Genomic DNA, 15,691 nt, shown 5'->3' on the forward strand with positions numbered 1-15,691 from the left:
CGAAGGCAGGCTGTTTCTCTACCATCCCCAACGCCAGGGGAGCAAGTGTCCCTGGGAGTCTAGAGATAAGTAGTTTCTGAAATGAACACAAGAGGGCGCCCAGCTCTAGAATGCAGCGGTGACCCGTGGTAGCTTGAGCTCTTGACTACCAGGTTGGTGGGGAGGAGAGAGGGTATGGAGGTTGGCCAATGGAATTCCAAATGGGGGTGGAGGGAAAAGGGTGCTCTGCTCCCAATTCAGGAAGTTTATCTTCTCTCATAAAATGTTTATACTCACATAACTGTTAGGAGCCAAGGCTCTCCTTGCTCAGCTCCCTCTCCAGGACTGGGGGAAGGGAAGAAAAAGCCCACCTTCAGGCCTCCCAATTCCAAGGTGGAGTTCAACAGGAACTCCCCACCCTGCTGGGCATAGCCCCGTACGCTGGACTAAGTCTGAGGACTTCAAGGCTCCCCTCTTCTGACCTTCAGAAGCCAGCCCCAGCCCCAAACCCCAACCCAATAACAAGTCAGGGCTTGCGAGGTCCACATCAGCTCAGCCTCCCAACCCAAGAAAAAGGGGAGGGGTCTCTCAGTTTCTTTCTGGCCTACCCCTTTTCCCTCTTCCCCCACTCCCAGAAGGCCATCCCTGGCATTAGACTCCTAGATTTAACATACAATTATAAGGGAATGTCCCCCTCTCCTTGCTGGTCACGAGGGCAGATACTACCAATGGGGACTGGGCTAAATGAGCTGGAGACAGGCCTCAGGAGTACAGAGCTTTAACTCTCTGCTCTCCACCAGGAAGTCCCATCACAGTGCTACTCTGTGCCAAGAGACACAAAGACAAGCAGCAGCTCCTCCAGGGATCAGAGTAGACTGGACACCAGGCAGCAGGAACTCCAGGCTCCCTGCTGGAATGAGCAGCGCCAGAGGAAACGCTGGGATGAGGGAGTTCACACTTTACTAGGGCTTTCTGGCAAAAAAATATAGAGGGGCTTTCCAAAAGCTGCTCATGCGAGGGCAAAAACAAGCTGATAAAAGCTAATCCAGCCACACTTGGCATGGGCTCTCCCCAAGGCACAGTGCTCCCACCCTATCTTCTCTCTTCCCCTACCTGGTTCCCCACAGATCACACTTGTGACTCCAGCAGAAGTAAGGGCCCTGCAGGAGTGCCAGTCACCCTGACCAACTGCTCACCCTTGCAAGGATACACACACAGGCTGTCAGGGTTCTCAACAAAATTTTATTCACTGGAAACTGGGCCACAAGATCCCCCAGGGAACAGCATGCCCCTAGGCCCTGGCCCCTACTGTATTTGGACCCTAGTGAAATGTGCAGTCTGCCCTCCCCAATGCTAGGGAGAGAAAAACAGAAGGGGAATGCCATTTTTCTCTGTGATGTGGGGAGTGAAAGGAATATGAATAGAAATCTGGTTACTCTCCTGAGGCTCCCAGTGGAGCTGGGGTGCGGGGGTTCATGGTCCCAAAGCCGGGTGCAGATACCCCCCCCCCCCAAGAGATAAATTCCTGACCCCAGCTGTTGGATCAGGTTGGGAGAGAGCTTTATAAGAGCATGACAGGCAAAAGTGGTAGCTCTAAGGGATCTGAGAGATACTACCCCCAAAACCTACCAGGCACAGGAGCTCTGGCTGAAAGCAAAGGTTCAAGATCATTCCAAGGCCCTTAATTTGAAAAAATACCCAAATAACACTGATGTGTTGTGGCTCCAGAAGCTGGGGAGGGACTGGGGAGGGGGCAGGGAGAGGACTTGCAAGTCCCCTACAAAAAACAAAAGCAGAGAGGGGGGAGCCCCAGAAGCTGGCATCTGGGTGAGCAAGCTGGAGGGGAGTCCACAGCAAACAGTCCCAGGGCCTGGCATAGTAACACACCATCCTCAGCATTGCAGGGACCCACCGAGTAAAGAGAAGCTGTTATCCTGCCCCCACCCAGGTCACAGTCTTCCAGAGTATCCCATCTCAATGTCCTGGACTTATGGCTTGAAGGCCTGGCATGATAGCCATGGGGGCAGAAGGTGATTCAGGCCAGGACCCAGAGATCAGGTGTTAACACTGTCCTAGCACAGGCAGCTGTGTTGAGCATGAAGCTGGAGGAGGGGCAGGGAGGGAGGGAGTTTTCAGAGGTAGACATTGAGGGTCTGCAGAATGCCCCGGCGACAGAGTGGGCAGTTGCGGTGGTAGACTGGGTGGCGCATCAGGATTTCAGTGCAGGCCTGACATAAGCACAGGTGCCGACAGGGCAGAAGCAGCACTGTCTTGCTCTGGTCCTGGCAGATGACACACTTCTTCCGCTCCTCTTGCTCCTTCAGCAACTTCCATGGGTCTTGCCCAGGTATGGGCTCCTCCTCATTGAGCCTCTCCCTGCCGGAGGCAGCAGTCACTCTGGCCATTCTGACTTCCTCTTCTGCCTCTGATCTGGGCCCTGCTTCAGGAAGAGTGTCCTGTTGTGCAGTCCTGGCTGAGGGCACCCTTCTAGGGCCACCATGGGGAGCCCCAGGTGCCCCTCCCCGGTTCGGCCAACTTGCCAGCTGTAGGCTGCGGCTCCAGACTCGGCGCCAAGCCTCCAAGCCCAGTGCTAGGCGAGACAGCCGCACAACATCCTCTCGAAGCCTGTGGTAGGATGGCCAGGCGTGGAGGTGATTTAGTGCCCCGGTGGCCAGCCTCATAGTGAGGTCAGGGTGCAACACAGTCACTGTCACTGCCAGCATGCAAGCCAACAGCACCAGGCCAGTGATATTGACAAGCACAAAGCTGGCCAAGAGGTGGGCAGCTGAGGCCAGGAGCTCCATTGCTAGTTGGCAGGGGGTCCAGAGGAGGATGGCCATGGCCACAGCACTGCTGGAAATGTGAGCTAGGAAGGTAGCCATAACGTCAGTCACCCTCCACAGTGGCCCTATCACTGCATCCCACAGGGCCAGCAACAGGGAGAAGAGGTTCTGAGTGCCAATGAGGCAGATGTTGACCAGGCTGTTGATCACGTAGGCCACCAGGCTCATGGCAATGGCACAGATGTCACAGACCTGGCGCAGCAAAGCATGGCCACTAGAGAGCACATTGAGGACGCCTCGGTGCAGTATATCCCGGCTCCTCAATGCCCCGTGAGAGGCTAGGTGCCCCAGGAGCTTCAGGCTCTCCAGGCCAGAGCAGCAGCTGCACAGCAGCGTACACAGGGCCTGAAAGCCCCCAGAAGTGAACCGGACCAAGGCTTCGATCACGGCCAGCAGCGAAAGCAGGACTCCGCGGCCCAAGTGCAGAAGGCTGGTCAGTACGGTGTGTGGCAGGTTGTAGACGAAGGCTAGGAGCCAGGCCAGGGAGGCCAGGAGCGAGGACACCAGCAGGAAGTTCAGGTCCAGCACCAGGGTCAGCACGTCCAGCGCCAGGCCCACCCCGTTCACCACCAGGTACACGGCCTCCATGACGCGCCGCGGAGTCAGTCCGAGTCCGGCTCCGGCCGAGGGGCGGGAGGTCGCCGATACTGGGGGAGGTCGGGGGGTAATTTGGGGGGGAAGCGCGACGTCTCAGCCTCAGGGAGAGAATCAAGAATCTGAGAAAGAAGCGGGTTAGAGGTGAGCGGGGCCCCGCCGCGGGGCCCGGCGTCCAGGCGCGGGTCCAGAAGTCCCGGTCCTGAGGGCGGGCCGCTCGGGGGGGCAGAGGCCAAGCATCCTGGGCGGAGCGGGGGGCTGCAGACGGCCCTGCGCCGGGGAGCCCGGGGTGCGGTCCACGGCGGGCGGGGGCGGCGAGGGGCGGCGAGGGCGGTTGGGCCGGGCCGGGGCCGGGGGGCGGCGCAGGCGGGACGCGGCTCGCGGTCCAGCTGCGCGGGGCCCCGTCCCCGCCCGGCCCCCGTCCTCTAGGCTCGCGGGCTCTGCGCCCAGAACGGGAGCGGGAAAGGGAGTCAGCCTCGGCCCAGCCCGCCCGCAGCCTCCGCTCCTCTGCGCGCCGCCATCTTGCGTGCGGAGGGGCGAGGCCAGAGCCGGGAGGCGGGAGCGCGAGGCCTCCGCCAATGGGCGAGGACGCCCGTTTGAACGGCGCCCGGACTTCCTTTCCCAGGGAGGGGGCGGGGCGGGGCAGCGGGCCTCCTGAGGCGGCGATTGGTCAGTGCGCAGGCAGAGGCGCGGTGTCCCAGTCCCGCCCCCGGAAAGAGCGGGACCGCAACTGGGCTGATTACGAGTGGGTGCTGCTTTGTCTTGGCCTTCGGGAGTTACCTTTTTTTAAAAAAATATGTCTTTACTGGTTTCAGAGAGAGGGAGGGAGAGGGAGAGAGGAGCGTCAGTGAGGAGAGTCAGGGACGCGCTGCCTCCCGCACGCCCCCTGCTGGGCCCGAGCGCGCAGCCCCGGCTGCCCCGGGAATGGAACTGAGCCGCGCCGGCGCCGACAGCTTTTAGATACTCACTGGTGCTTCAAATCCGTGGTGCCCAAGATTAAACTCAGCAAACTTGCTGTGCCTGCACTGTGTGCAGTTAACTGGCCAGCTTTGCACACCAACAAAGGCTTTCTTGGAGTTGGCAGGATCCTCTTGTGGCAGGAGAGTAAGACTCTAGGAAAATTCCTGGACGGGCAAGTGTAATGGGGAAACTGAGACAAGAAAATTAAATAAGGCCAAGCAATTTGAACAACTTGCAGCCAGCTTGTGAATCAAGTGATCTTATCTCCCCTAACCAAGGACACCTGAAAGCAAATGGTTTATACCCCTCCTCCCTAATGAGAGAATACATAACTTAAATCACCCTGGTCTGGGAGACAGGTAACAAGACCCATTTAATGCCATTTGTGCCAGCTAAACCCAAGGACAGGTGAAGTCAGGGGAACAAATAACAAAAACCAAATTAGAGCCAGACAGACCCAAGATAAAAAGTAAAACAGACCAAAGAATAATCCCAGATTTCTCTATATATGTTCATTTTGATGCATCAGCATATTAAAAACGCACCTGGAAAGCTGATGAATAGTCTCTTGAAACCCTTCTCTAAGATTCTGGACCTTAAAGAAAAAAAATAAGTAAAAAGACTTCAAAACAAAGACTCAAGGCAGGCTCCCTCTAGAACACGTCCATGCCCCTTCCCAAGCATGAACTTTTTATTTCTTCCTAAACTGTAAGGGTCCGATGAGACTTATAACCAGGGTAGCAGTGGGCAGTGGCAGCTTGACCTGGGCTTACCCCCTGATCCTGTCTCCAAGGCCCTCCTTTTCTCTGACTTTCCAGTGAGCTAAAAGCAGCCCCACTTTGGCTCACTTTCCTATAATGTTTCTAGAGAGCCAAAGCAGAACACTGCCTGGGATCTCTCTCTCCTGTTGCTTCTTCTACCCTAAACCCCCTTTTTCACTGTCCCCAACTTTAATAAACATACTCTCACAATCACCTTGACTCATTTTGTGAAATCTTTCCTATATGAAATCAAGAACCCACACACTATAGGCTGGCCTGAGGTAGACCTGCTCCAGGCTGATCCCTGTCCAGTAACGTGAGGTGATTTTAATTGCATTTCTTTGATGCTTAGTGACATTGAGCATCTTTCCATATGTCTCTTGGCTATCTGTATGTCCTCTTTGGAGAAGCTTCTATTCAAGTTTTATTCTCATTTTTATTTGGATTGTTTGTATTTTGGGTTTTTTGGTTGTTAAATTGTATGAGTTCTTTCTGTATTTTGGATATTAATCCCTTATCAGATGTATCATTGGCAAATATATTCACCCAATGAGTAGGTAGTCTTTTCATTTTGTTGATGGTTTCCTTTTCTGTGCTGAAATTTTTAGTTTGATGTAGTCCCATTTGTTTATTTTTTTTCCTTTTGTTTCTTTTGCCCAAGGAGATATATCCAAAATAATATTACTAAGAGTGATATCAAAGAGCTTATTGCCAATGTTTTCTTCCAGGAGTTTTTTGGTTTCAGGTTTTATATTTGTCTTTATTTTTAGTTTATTCTTGTATATAGTATAAGAAAGTGATCTAGTTTCATTTTTTGCATGTATCTGTCCAGTTTTCCCAACACCATTTATTGAAGACACTGTCTTTACACCATTATATATTCTTGCCTCATTTATCATAGATTAATTGACCATGTAGGTGTAGATTTATTTCTGGTTTTTCTATTCTGTTCCATTGACCTATGTATCTGTTTTTATGCCACTACCATGCTGATTGATTACTATAGCCCTGTAGTATAGTTTGATATCAGGTAGCATGATACCCCCACTCTGTTCTTTTCTGCCCCCCCCCCCCACACACACACAGATTGCTGTCTGGGTTTGTGGTTTTTTTTGTGGTTCTGTATAAATTTTTGGAATACTTGTTCTAGTTCTGTGAAAAATGCCATTGTTATTTTGATAGAAAATGCACTGAATCTCTCTGGGACATTTTAATGATGTTAATTCTTCCTATCCATGAGTATGGTATATGCTTCCATTTATTTGTATCTTCTTTGATTCCTTTCTTTAATGTCTTATAATTTCTGACTACAGGTCCTTTAAAAAAAAAAAAAAGTATGTTTATTAAAGCAGGGGACAGTGAAACAAGGAAGGGCTTAGGATAGAAGTTACAGGAGAGAGCCTAGGTAGGGCTCTGCTTTGGCTTTCTAGAAACCTTATAGGAAAGAAGTGAGCCACGGTGCAGCTGCTGTCAGCTCACTGGAGAGTCAGAGGAAAGGGAGCCTTGGTTCAAGGGGTTAACCCAGGACAAGCTGCTGCTGCCCATTCCTTCCCTGGTTTCAAATCTTGTGGGGGCCCTTAGAGTTTAGGAGAAAAAAGTAAAGATGCACACCTGAGAAGGAAGAAAGGTTTGGGCATGCTCCAGAGACAGAGAGCAATGAGTACAGGTCTTTTAATTCTTTGGTTTAAATTTATTCTTAAGTATTTTATTTTTTTTTATGCAGTTGTAAATGGGATCATTTTTTCTAATAGTTCATTATTAGTCTATAAAAATACAGCCAATTTTTGAGTATCTATTTTGTATTCTGCTACTTTACTGAATCCATTTATCAGTTCTAGTAGTTTCTTTGGTGGAATCTTTAGTGTTCTTGCTATATAATACCATGTCATCTGCAAATAATGACAGTTTCACTTCTTTCCAGTTTGGATGCCTTTTATATATTTTTCTTGTCTGATTGCTGTGGCTAGGACTTCCAATACTATATTGAATAAAAGTGGTGCAAGTGGACATCCTTTTCTTGTTTTTTATCTTACAAAAAAAAAATGTTTTTGGCTTTTCCCCATTCAGTATGAGGTTTGTTATGGATTTGTCATGTATGTTGGGGCATGTTCCCTTTATTTCTACTTTGCTGAGAATTTTTATCATAAATGGATACTGGCTTTTGTCAAATGCTTTTTCTGCACATATTGATATGACCTAAGGTTTTATCCTTCATTTTGTTTATATGTTATATGATGTTAATTGATTTGCAGATATTGAACCAACCTTGCATCCCAAGGATAAATCCCACTTGATCATGGTGTATGGTCTTTTTAATGTACTGCTGTTTGCAAGTATATTGTTGAGGATTTTTTCTTATGTTTATCAGGGATATTGGCTTATAATTTTCATTTTTTGTAATGCCTTTGTCTGGTTTTGACGTCAGGGTAATGTTAGACTAGTACATTAGGTATAAGGTTAGATTGTTTTTCTTGAGGTAGGCCTGTATTACTGTGAATTTCCCTCTTAGAAGAGCTTTTGTTGTTTCCCATAGATTCTGGGTTGTTTGGTTTTCATTTTCATTTGTCTTAAGTTGTCTTTTGATTTCTTTCTTGATCTCACTGTTAACTTATTCATTGTTTAGCAACATGTTATTTAGCCTCCACGTGTTTGTGTGGTTTTCAGTTTTATTCTTGTAACTCATTTCTAGTTTCATATCATTATGATAGGAGAAGATGTTTGATATGATTTAAATCTTCTTAAATTTAATGAGACTTGTTTTGTGTCCTAACATGTGGTCTGTCCTGGAAAACGTTTCATGTGCACTTGAAAAGAATGTGTATTCTGCTGCTTTGGGATGAAATACTCTAAACATATCATCAATTAAATCCATCTGTTCTAATGTGTCAGTTGAGACTGCTGTTTCCTTGTTGATTTTGTCTGAAAGACCTACCTATTGATGTCAGTAGGGTGTTAGAGTCCCCTACTATGACTGTATTACTGTTGATCTCTCCCTTTATGTCTGTCAATGTGTGCTTTATATATTTAGGTACTCCTACATTTGGTGCATATATTTTTTTAGAGGGTTATATTCTTTTGATGAATTGATCCCTTTATCATTATTAAATGTCCTTTATCTCTTAAGATAGCCTTTGTTTTAAAGTCTATTTTGTTTGAGATTAGCATTGTAACTCCATCTTTTTTTCTTTTTCGTTTCCATTTGTATAAAATATCTTTTCCCAACTTTTTACTTTCAGTCCACATGTGTCTTTTGATCTGACATGGGTCTCTTGTAGACAGCACATATATGGGTCCTATTTTCTTATCCATTCAGCTACCCTATCTCTTTTGATTGGAGCATTTAGTCCATTTACATTTAAGGTTATTATTGGTAAGTAGTTATTTGCTGCCATTTTTTTTAAATATACTTTTGTTCCTCTCTTTCATTTTCTTTTTCTTAAAGCAGTCCCTTTAGCACTTCTTGCAATGCTGATTTGGTGGTGATATAGTCCTTTACCGGCCCCCCCACCCCCCCCACCCCACCCCCGGTCTGGGAAGCTCGTTATTTTGCATTCGATTTTGAATGATAGCCTTGCTGGATAGAGTAGTCTTGGTTTCAAATCCTTGCTTTTCATTACTTTGTATACTTCATGCCATTCCCTTCTGGCCTGAAGTGTTTCTATTGAGAAATCAGCTGACAGTCTAATGGCAGCTCCCTTGTAGGTAACTTTCTGTTTCTCTCTTGCTGCCCTTAAGGTTCTTTCTTTGTCTTTAACATTTGCCATTTTAATTATGATGTGTCTTGGTGTGGGTCTTCTGGGATTTATCTTGATGGGACTCTCTGTGCTTCCTGAACTTGTGTGACTTTTTCCTTCAGCAGGTTAGGGAATTTTTCTGTCATTATTTCTTCAAACAAGTTCTCTATCCCTTGCTCAGATTATTCTCCTCCTGGTACCCTTATGATGCAGATGTTGTTACATTTTATGTTGTCCCAACATTCCCTTAAGGTATCTTCCTGCTTTTTAATTATTTTTTCTAATTGCTGCTCTGATTGGGTGTTTTTTTCCTACCTTGTCTTCTAATACACTGATTCAGTCTTCAGCTTCTTCTAATCTACTGTTGATTACTTCCAAGGTATTCTTTATTTCAGCTATGTCTTTCTTCATTTCTGATTGGTTTTTATTCATGGTTTTTATGTCTTTTTTTTATGTTGATGTAGTTTCTGCTAAGTTTCTTGTAGTTCTCGTTAAGTTGCTTCTAGTTCTCACGAAGTTGTTTGAGCACACTTATAACCATTGTTTTGAGCTCTGTATCTGATAAATTGCTTGCTTCCATATCATTTAGGTCCTTTTCCAGCGATTCCTCCTTTTCTTTCATTTGGGGGTTGTCTCCCATTTTAGCTGTCTCTTTGTGTTTGTTTCTGTGTATTAGATAGGACTACTATGACTCCCAGTCTTCGTGGGGTGGCCTTATGTAGAAAGTGTCTTGTGGGACTTAGTGGTGAGCCTCTTTGATTTCCTGAGCTGGATGCTCTACGAATGTCCCTTGTGTGGGTTATTTGGGCTCTTCCATTTTAATTGGGTCTTCATTGTTGATGCTCTGTTTGACAGTATGGTCTCCCCTCAGGCTTGCTGACTGTAAGGCTGAACCTCAACCATGCTGTGCCAGCTGTTATACAGGTACTGACAGAAAAAAAAACAATACAAAACAAGACTGAACCAATAACACCACCAAAAACAAAACAAAACAACAAGACTAAAAAAAGAAGAAAAGTAAAGGAAAATAAAAGAAGACAAAGAGTGCTAAATGGCATGAGACCAAAAGAATTAGGTGGGAGGGTGGGGGAGAAGCAAATGGAGAATATGGAAGAAAATAAGGGGGAGAAGCAAACTTTGGATCTACTCTTTGTGGAGCTTGCTAAATTTTGCTCTGATGTTGATTCTGACCCTTTGGTGTTTCTGCCCAGGGCCTCCTGGGAGGTTCCCTGGTGCAGGCCAGTATGAGTCACTGCCCCTGCCTGGCCCTGGGCATACTGACAGGAGCCAGGCATGGTGAAGCCCCAAGTAGTCTGGTGGGTGGGTCCTCTGTAGCCCAGAGTCTGGGTCTGCCTCAGGTCTCACACCTTGAATGTCCCTGTCCTGAGCTGCTCTCCCTACCCCCATGGGCCTGGGCTCTGCAGGAGTTTCTCAGAGCTGGCCAGGATGGTTTGAACAGAGTTGAATTGGGAGTGGTGACCCTGGCTTGTTGGAGGTGAGGGCAGGCACTTCCTCTCCTTCCAGTGTCCTAGCTCTGCCTCACTTGCTGGCACCACCTCTCTGCCACCTCAAGCAGGAGGGGCTTAAAACTATATTAATTTAAAAAATCAGGCCAGATGTTACTCCAAACTTTCGGCTTCGCGTGCCCCTTCCACCCAGGCTCCCTCCAAGCAGTGCCAATGTCGGAGTACACCCCCCCCACCACCAGACCTGGCTGCCGTGCGCAGATTTCCAGTCCAGCACATTTCCGCTGGCCTCAGGCGGGGCAGGGCAGGGCAGGGCAGGGCAGGGCAGGGCAGGGCAGGGCAGGGTTCTGCAGATGGAGAAAGGGCACCTCCCGGGCTCCTGCTGGGCAGGACTGACCGCCTTCCCGGCCCCACAGTCCAGTCCATGGCCTGTTCTCCGCTAAGAGCTCCCACAGAGCTGCAGCCTTTTCAGTTTCCATCCGGCCCCGGGTTCCATCAAGGCCCTGGACTGGGGGAGGCGACAGCCCCCTCCGGACAGTTCCCTACCCTGACTCCTGGCGGCGCCACGCGGCCGGGCCTTCACGGAGGCAGGGCGGTGGTGGCGCGAAGGGCGCACTGGGTCGCGGGGGCCAGAGTGCGGGGCGCGGGGCCGGGGGCGCGGGGGCGGCGCTCGGGCAGCCTCCCCAGGGGGACCCTGCAGATGCTCCCCCGCCCCCGCGCTCCAAGCGGCCGCGGCCCGCGGAGAAGCCCCTCCCCTGAGGGCTGACCCCCGCCCCGGCCGCACCCACGGACCCCCACCCACGCCCCGCCCGCCGCCCTGCGGGCCGCCCCGGGTGAGCTCCTAGGTGGCATCGGATGAACGAAATGAACTGACGAGCGAAACGGACAGACGCGTGGACAGAGCGCAGGCCCCGCTGTCGCCGTGGGAGCCGGGTTGGGGGAGGGGATGACGAGATTTCGCAGAAAGAAAAACACAGAAAGAACTCGGGACACAGGCAGCCGCGCGGTGCCTGCGGGGGGGGGGGGCGGCGCCGGCGGCGGGAGGCAGGCGGCGGGGGGGGGGCCGGCGGCGGGAGGCCGGCGGCGGGGGGACCGGCGGCGGGGGGGGCGCCGGCGGCGGGAGGCAGGCGGCGGGGGGACCGGCGGCGGGGGGGCCGGCGGCGGGAGGCAGGCGGCGGGGGGACCGGCGGCGGGGGGACCGGCGGCGGGGGGGGGCCGGCGGCGGGAGGCAGGCGGCGGGGGGACCGGCGGCGGGGGGGGCGCCGGCGGCGGGAGGCAGGCGGCGGGGGGACCGGCGGCGGGGGGGGGGGCCGGCGGCGGGAGGCAGGCGGCGGGGGGACCGGCGGCGGGGGGACCGGCGGCGGGGGGGGGGCCGGCGGCGGGAGGCAGGCGGCGGGGGGACCGGCGGCGGGGGGACCGGCGGCGGGGGGGGGGCCGGCGGCGGGGGGACCGGCGGCGGGGGGGGCGCCGGCGGCGGGAGGCAGGCGGCGGGGGGACCGGCGGCGGGGGGGGGGGCCGGCGGCGGGAGGCAGGCGGCGGGGGGGGGGGACCGGCGGCGGGAGGCAGGCGGCCGGGGCGGGGGGGGGGGGGGCGGCGCCGGCGGCGGGAGGCAGGCGGCGGGGGGGGGGACCGGCGGCGGGAGGCAGGCGGGGGGGGGGGGGCCGGCGGCGGGAGGCAGGCGGCGGGGGGACCGGCGGCGGGAGGCAGGCGGGGGGGGGGGGGGCCGGCGGCGGGAGGCAGGCGGGGGGGGGGGGGGCCGGCGGCGGGAGGCAGGCGGCGGGGGGACCGGCGGCGGGAGGCAGGCGGCGGGGGGGGCACTGGCGGCGGGGGGGGCCGGGGCGGGGGGGGGCCGGCGGGCGGCCGGCGAGGACGGGGCGTGGCTGGGGGTGCGCTCAGGGCAGTGCACAGATATGGGTGGTAGAGTTGTGCGCCTGAAATCTGAAGTTTTGTTAACCAGTGTCTTCCCAATAAATATTTTAAAATAAAATAAATGAATGAGCTAAATCCTACCCAAAAAAAAGAAAGAAAAAATTAACAAATGACACTACATCAAACTTGCAGGCTTTTGCGCATCGAGGAACAGTCGACAGCGCAGGGACGCCTGCAGAGAGGGTATCTGCGGACCGTGTGCCCAGCGGGGGCTGGGTCTGAAACACACGGAAAGGCCTGCAGCAGGGAGTCATATAGCCCCATGCAGGGGGGTATCTTGTTTTCTTTTTTAAAAAATATCTCTTTATTGATTTCAGAGAGAGAAGAGAGAGGAAGACAGAGAGACAGAAGCATCAATGATGAGAGCCGTGATCGGCTGCCTCCTGCACGCCCCCTGCTGGGGACGAGCCCGCAACCCCGGCCTGTGCCCTGACCGGGAATCACACTTGGATTGATCGATGCTCAGCCGCTGAACCACCCCACCCAGGCCGGGTGGAAGCTGTATCTTGAACAACCATTTCTCCAAGAGTGCTGTGCATTTGGCCAGCGGGCATATGGGAGGATGCCCAGCATCCTTAGTCATCAGAAAGATGCTGGAGAGGCCAAGGTGAGATGTCGCCTTGTGCCTAATGGGATGGCTACTACAAAAGAAACAAAATACTAGGTGTTGCTGAAGATGTGGAGAGGTTAGAGCTATTGTGCACTGTTGGTGGGATTGTAGGGTGGTGTGGCTGCAGTATGACAGTTCCTTAAAAAGTTAAAAATAGAACTGCCGTATGATTCAACACTTCTACTTCTGGGTATATAGCCAATAGAATTGAAAGCCGGGTACCAAAGAGATTTTGTTCACACATGTTCATAGCAGAACTATTCACAATAGCCAAGGAGTGGAAGCACTGCAAGTGTCCATTGCAGACTAACGGGTAAACAAATGTGGTAGGTCCATACGATGGAGTATTATTCTGCCATAAAAGCAAATGAAATTCTGATACACTCTGTAGCATGGATGAAAGTTGAAAACATTATGCTAGGTGAGAGAAGCCAATCACAATAAGATGAATACTGTATGCTTCCCCTCACATGAGTTATCTAAAGTAATTAAGTTCATAGAAACAGAAAGTAGAATGGTGGTTACTGGGGCCTAGGGGCCAAGGGAAACAAGGTTTTGTTTAATAGGTTTAGCACTTCAGTTTTGCCAGATAAAAAAAGATTCTGGAGATCTGTTTCTCAACAATATGAATATACTTAACACTACTGAACTATACACTTAAAAATGGTTAAGGCCGGGCGTGGCTCAGCGGTTGAGCGTCAGCCTAGGATCCAGGAGATCGCGGTTCGATTCCCAGTCAGGGCACATGCCCGGGTTGCGGGCTCCATCCCCAGTCTGGGGCGTGCAGGAGGCAGCCGATCAGTGACTCTCATCATTGATGTTTCCATCTCTCCCCCTCTCCCTTCCTCTCTCTGAAATCAATCAAGATATACATTTTAAAAAAATGGTTAAGATGGCAATTTTTATGTTTTATATATATATATATATATATATATATATATATATATATATATATATATATATAACCACATTTTAAAAAACACAACAAAACAAAACAACCTACATATGCTTTTACTCTTTGATCCAGCAATTCAATGATAGGAATTTACTGTTAATACACTTTCAACAAAATAAAAATTTATTGCAACATCATTTGTAATTGCCAAACATTGGAAAATTATCTAAAAGTCTAAACAGGTAAATCCACTGGGGTAAAATATAGTTGTTTGAAAAAAATAATAAGGAGGAGGAAGATCTCTATAATATAGGGTGGTTTCCAGTTTACACTATTAAGTAAAAAAAAAAAAAAGCAAAGTGCAAAACATTAAATATGGTATGGTACCTTTTATGTAAGAAAGAAGAGAAATAAGAAAACACGTATGTCTTTATTTTTATTTTTTTTAATTAAAGTATAGGAAGGTTAAACCAGAAAAATTATAAAATGAATTATCTACAAGGGGTGGGAGTGGGGGGGGTGAAGGAAAGGGGAGGAAACAGGATCGGGGAGTGAGTGCTACATTCCTGAGTATAGTTTCTTGTGTAAGTTTGACTTTTAGAAGCATGTAATGCTTTACACATTTAAAAAACCATATTAAATCAACAAGAGAACAAAATAACCAAAACTGGATGCAAACAGAAACAAATGATCCCAATGTTTGTCATATGAGTAATATAAGCACACAGAGAGGAGGGAAGTTAGAACTAACCATGTACTCTCTGCCTGGGGGGAAACGTCCTCTTGAACTATTTTTATTAACTGGTTTTCATAGTGGTATGGGTGCAGCAAAACTGAAATACCGTTGGGAGCCAGAGTTCTTTCTTTGGAAGGAAGATAGAAATAGGGAATATAGGAAGGCAAAGTAGAACCCCATGGAGCTGGACCAGAATTGGAAGTTACCAGTATACACACACACACACACACATATGTATATGAATGAGATATTATATATATTAGATGTATCTATTGTGTATGTATGTATATATTACATGTATATATTATATAGTACATGTATGTATCATATAGATGTATAAATATAACATGTATATATTATATATACAATTTTTCACTAGCTCTGCCCACTGTAAGGACCTAGAAGCAATGATAACCCAGTAGCAATGAGCTCACTTGGAGCCCAGATTTTAGTTTCTAACTACCATTTCATACTAAAAGGAAGTAGGGTTCCTTGGAAAGATGGTTGGTTACAGAGCTGGAGCAGAAACGCTCAAAGGTGAGCTTGGAACATCTTGTTGCACCAGAAAGGGAAAAAAAGGTAGTAGTGCCAAAATTTATGGGGGTGGGTGTTGCCAAAGGACATAGGAGCCAGCTCAAAGGTGGCCAAGTCTGGGTTAATTTCAGCATCAAAATAAATAAAGACAGTAATGGAATAAACCCATCGAATAAAATAGGAATCCATGGGTCCAAACTAATAATAAAAAGATACAGATAAACAACTGAAAAAGGGGGGCCACTCCTTACAGATGCTGACTGTTACACATGGAGGGAGGCTGGAGGTAGAAAACCGCCCTTTTAAAACCATCATAGTGAAAAATGGTTCAGGCCAGAACCATCGAGGGATGTTAAGGGGGCATATTCCTTGTGCGGTACTCCAGCCTGCGGTGCATCACTAACCTTTCAGCACAAGGACACAGAGGACAAATCCAAGTCGACAAACAAGGAAGACCAAGTCCAGGGGATGTGCGGGTGGAGGGAGCGCCGCCAGGCCTGAGCACCAGGCGCAGGAGGCTCCGGGATGCCTCCTGCCAGAGAGGGCGTCTGGCGCTGCAATGGGCACCACGGGGACTCTTGCCAGCCTGGGGTATGGATTATAGATTAGAAATGCTTTGTGTCAGTATAAATCTTTTAAATTTGATAACT

General features: G+C 49.9%; 1 protein-coding gene and 1 long non-coding RNA gene across 2 annotated transcripts; both read right to left on the reverse strand.

Annotated features, from left to right (window-relative positions):
• Positions 1–1,201: 1,201 nt before the first annotated feature.
• On the reverse strand, positions 1,202–3,939 carry RNF26 (ring finger protein 26). The gene has a single exon (XM_081155627.1). It carries the CDS (start codon positions 3,408–3,410, stop codon positions 2,112–2,114), a length of 1,299 nt encoding a protein of 432 aa, XP_081011753.1. The 5' UTR covers positions 3,411–3,939; the 3' UTR covers positions 1,202–2,111.
• Positions 3,940–4,390: 451 nt separating this feature from the next.
• On the reverse strand, positions 4,391–10,662 carry LOC308565627. Its single transcript, XR_014000057.1, has 3 exons — positions 10,582–10,662; positions 4,922–4,971; positions 4,391–4,566 (listed from the first exon to the last, which is right to left on the reverse strand). It is a non-coding gene; the product is annotated as an uncharacterized lncRNA (long non-coding RNA).
• Between the last annotated feature and the right edge of the window lie 5,029 nt (positions 10,663–15,691).

This window comes from Miniopterus schreibersii (assembly GCF_964146895.1).
Source record: "Miniopterus schreibersii genome assembly, chromosome: 12".
NCBI classification, from domain to species: Eukaryota; Metazoa; Chordata; class Mammalia; order Chiroptera; family Miniopteridae; genus Miniopterus; species Miniopterus schreibersii.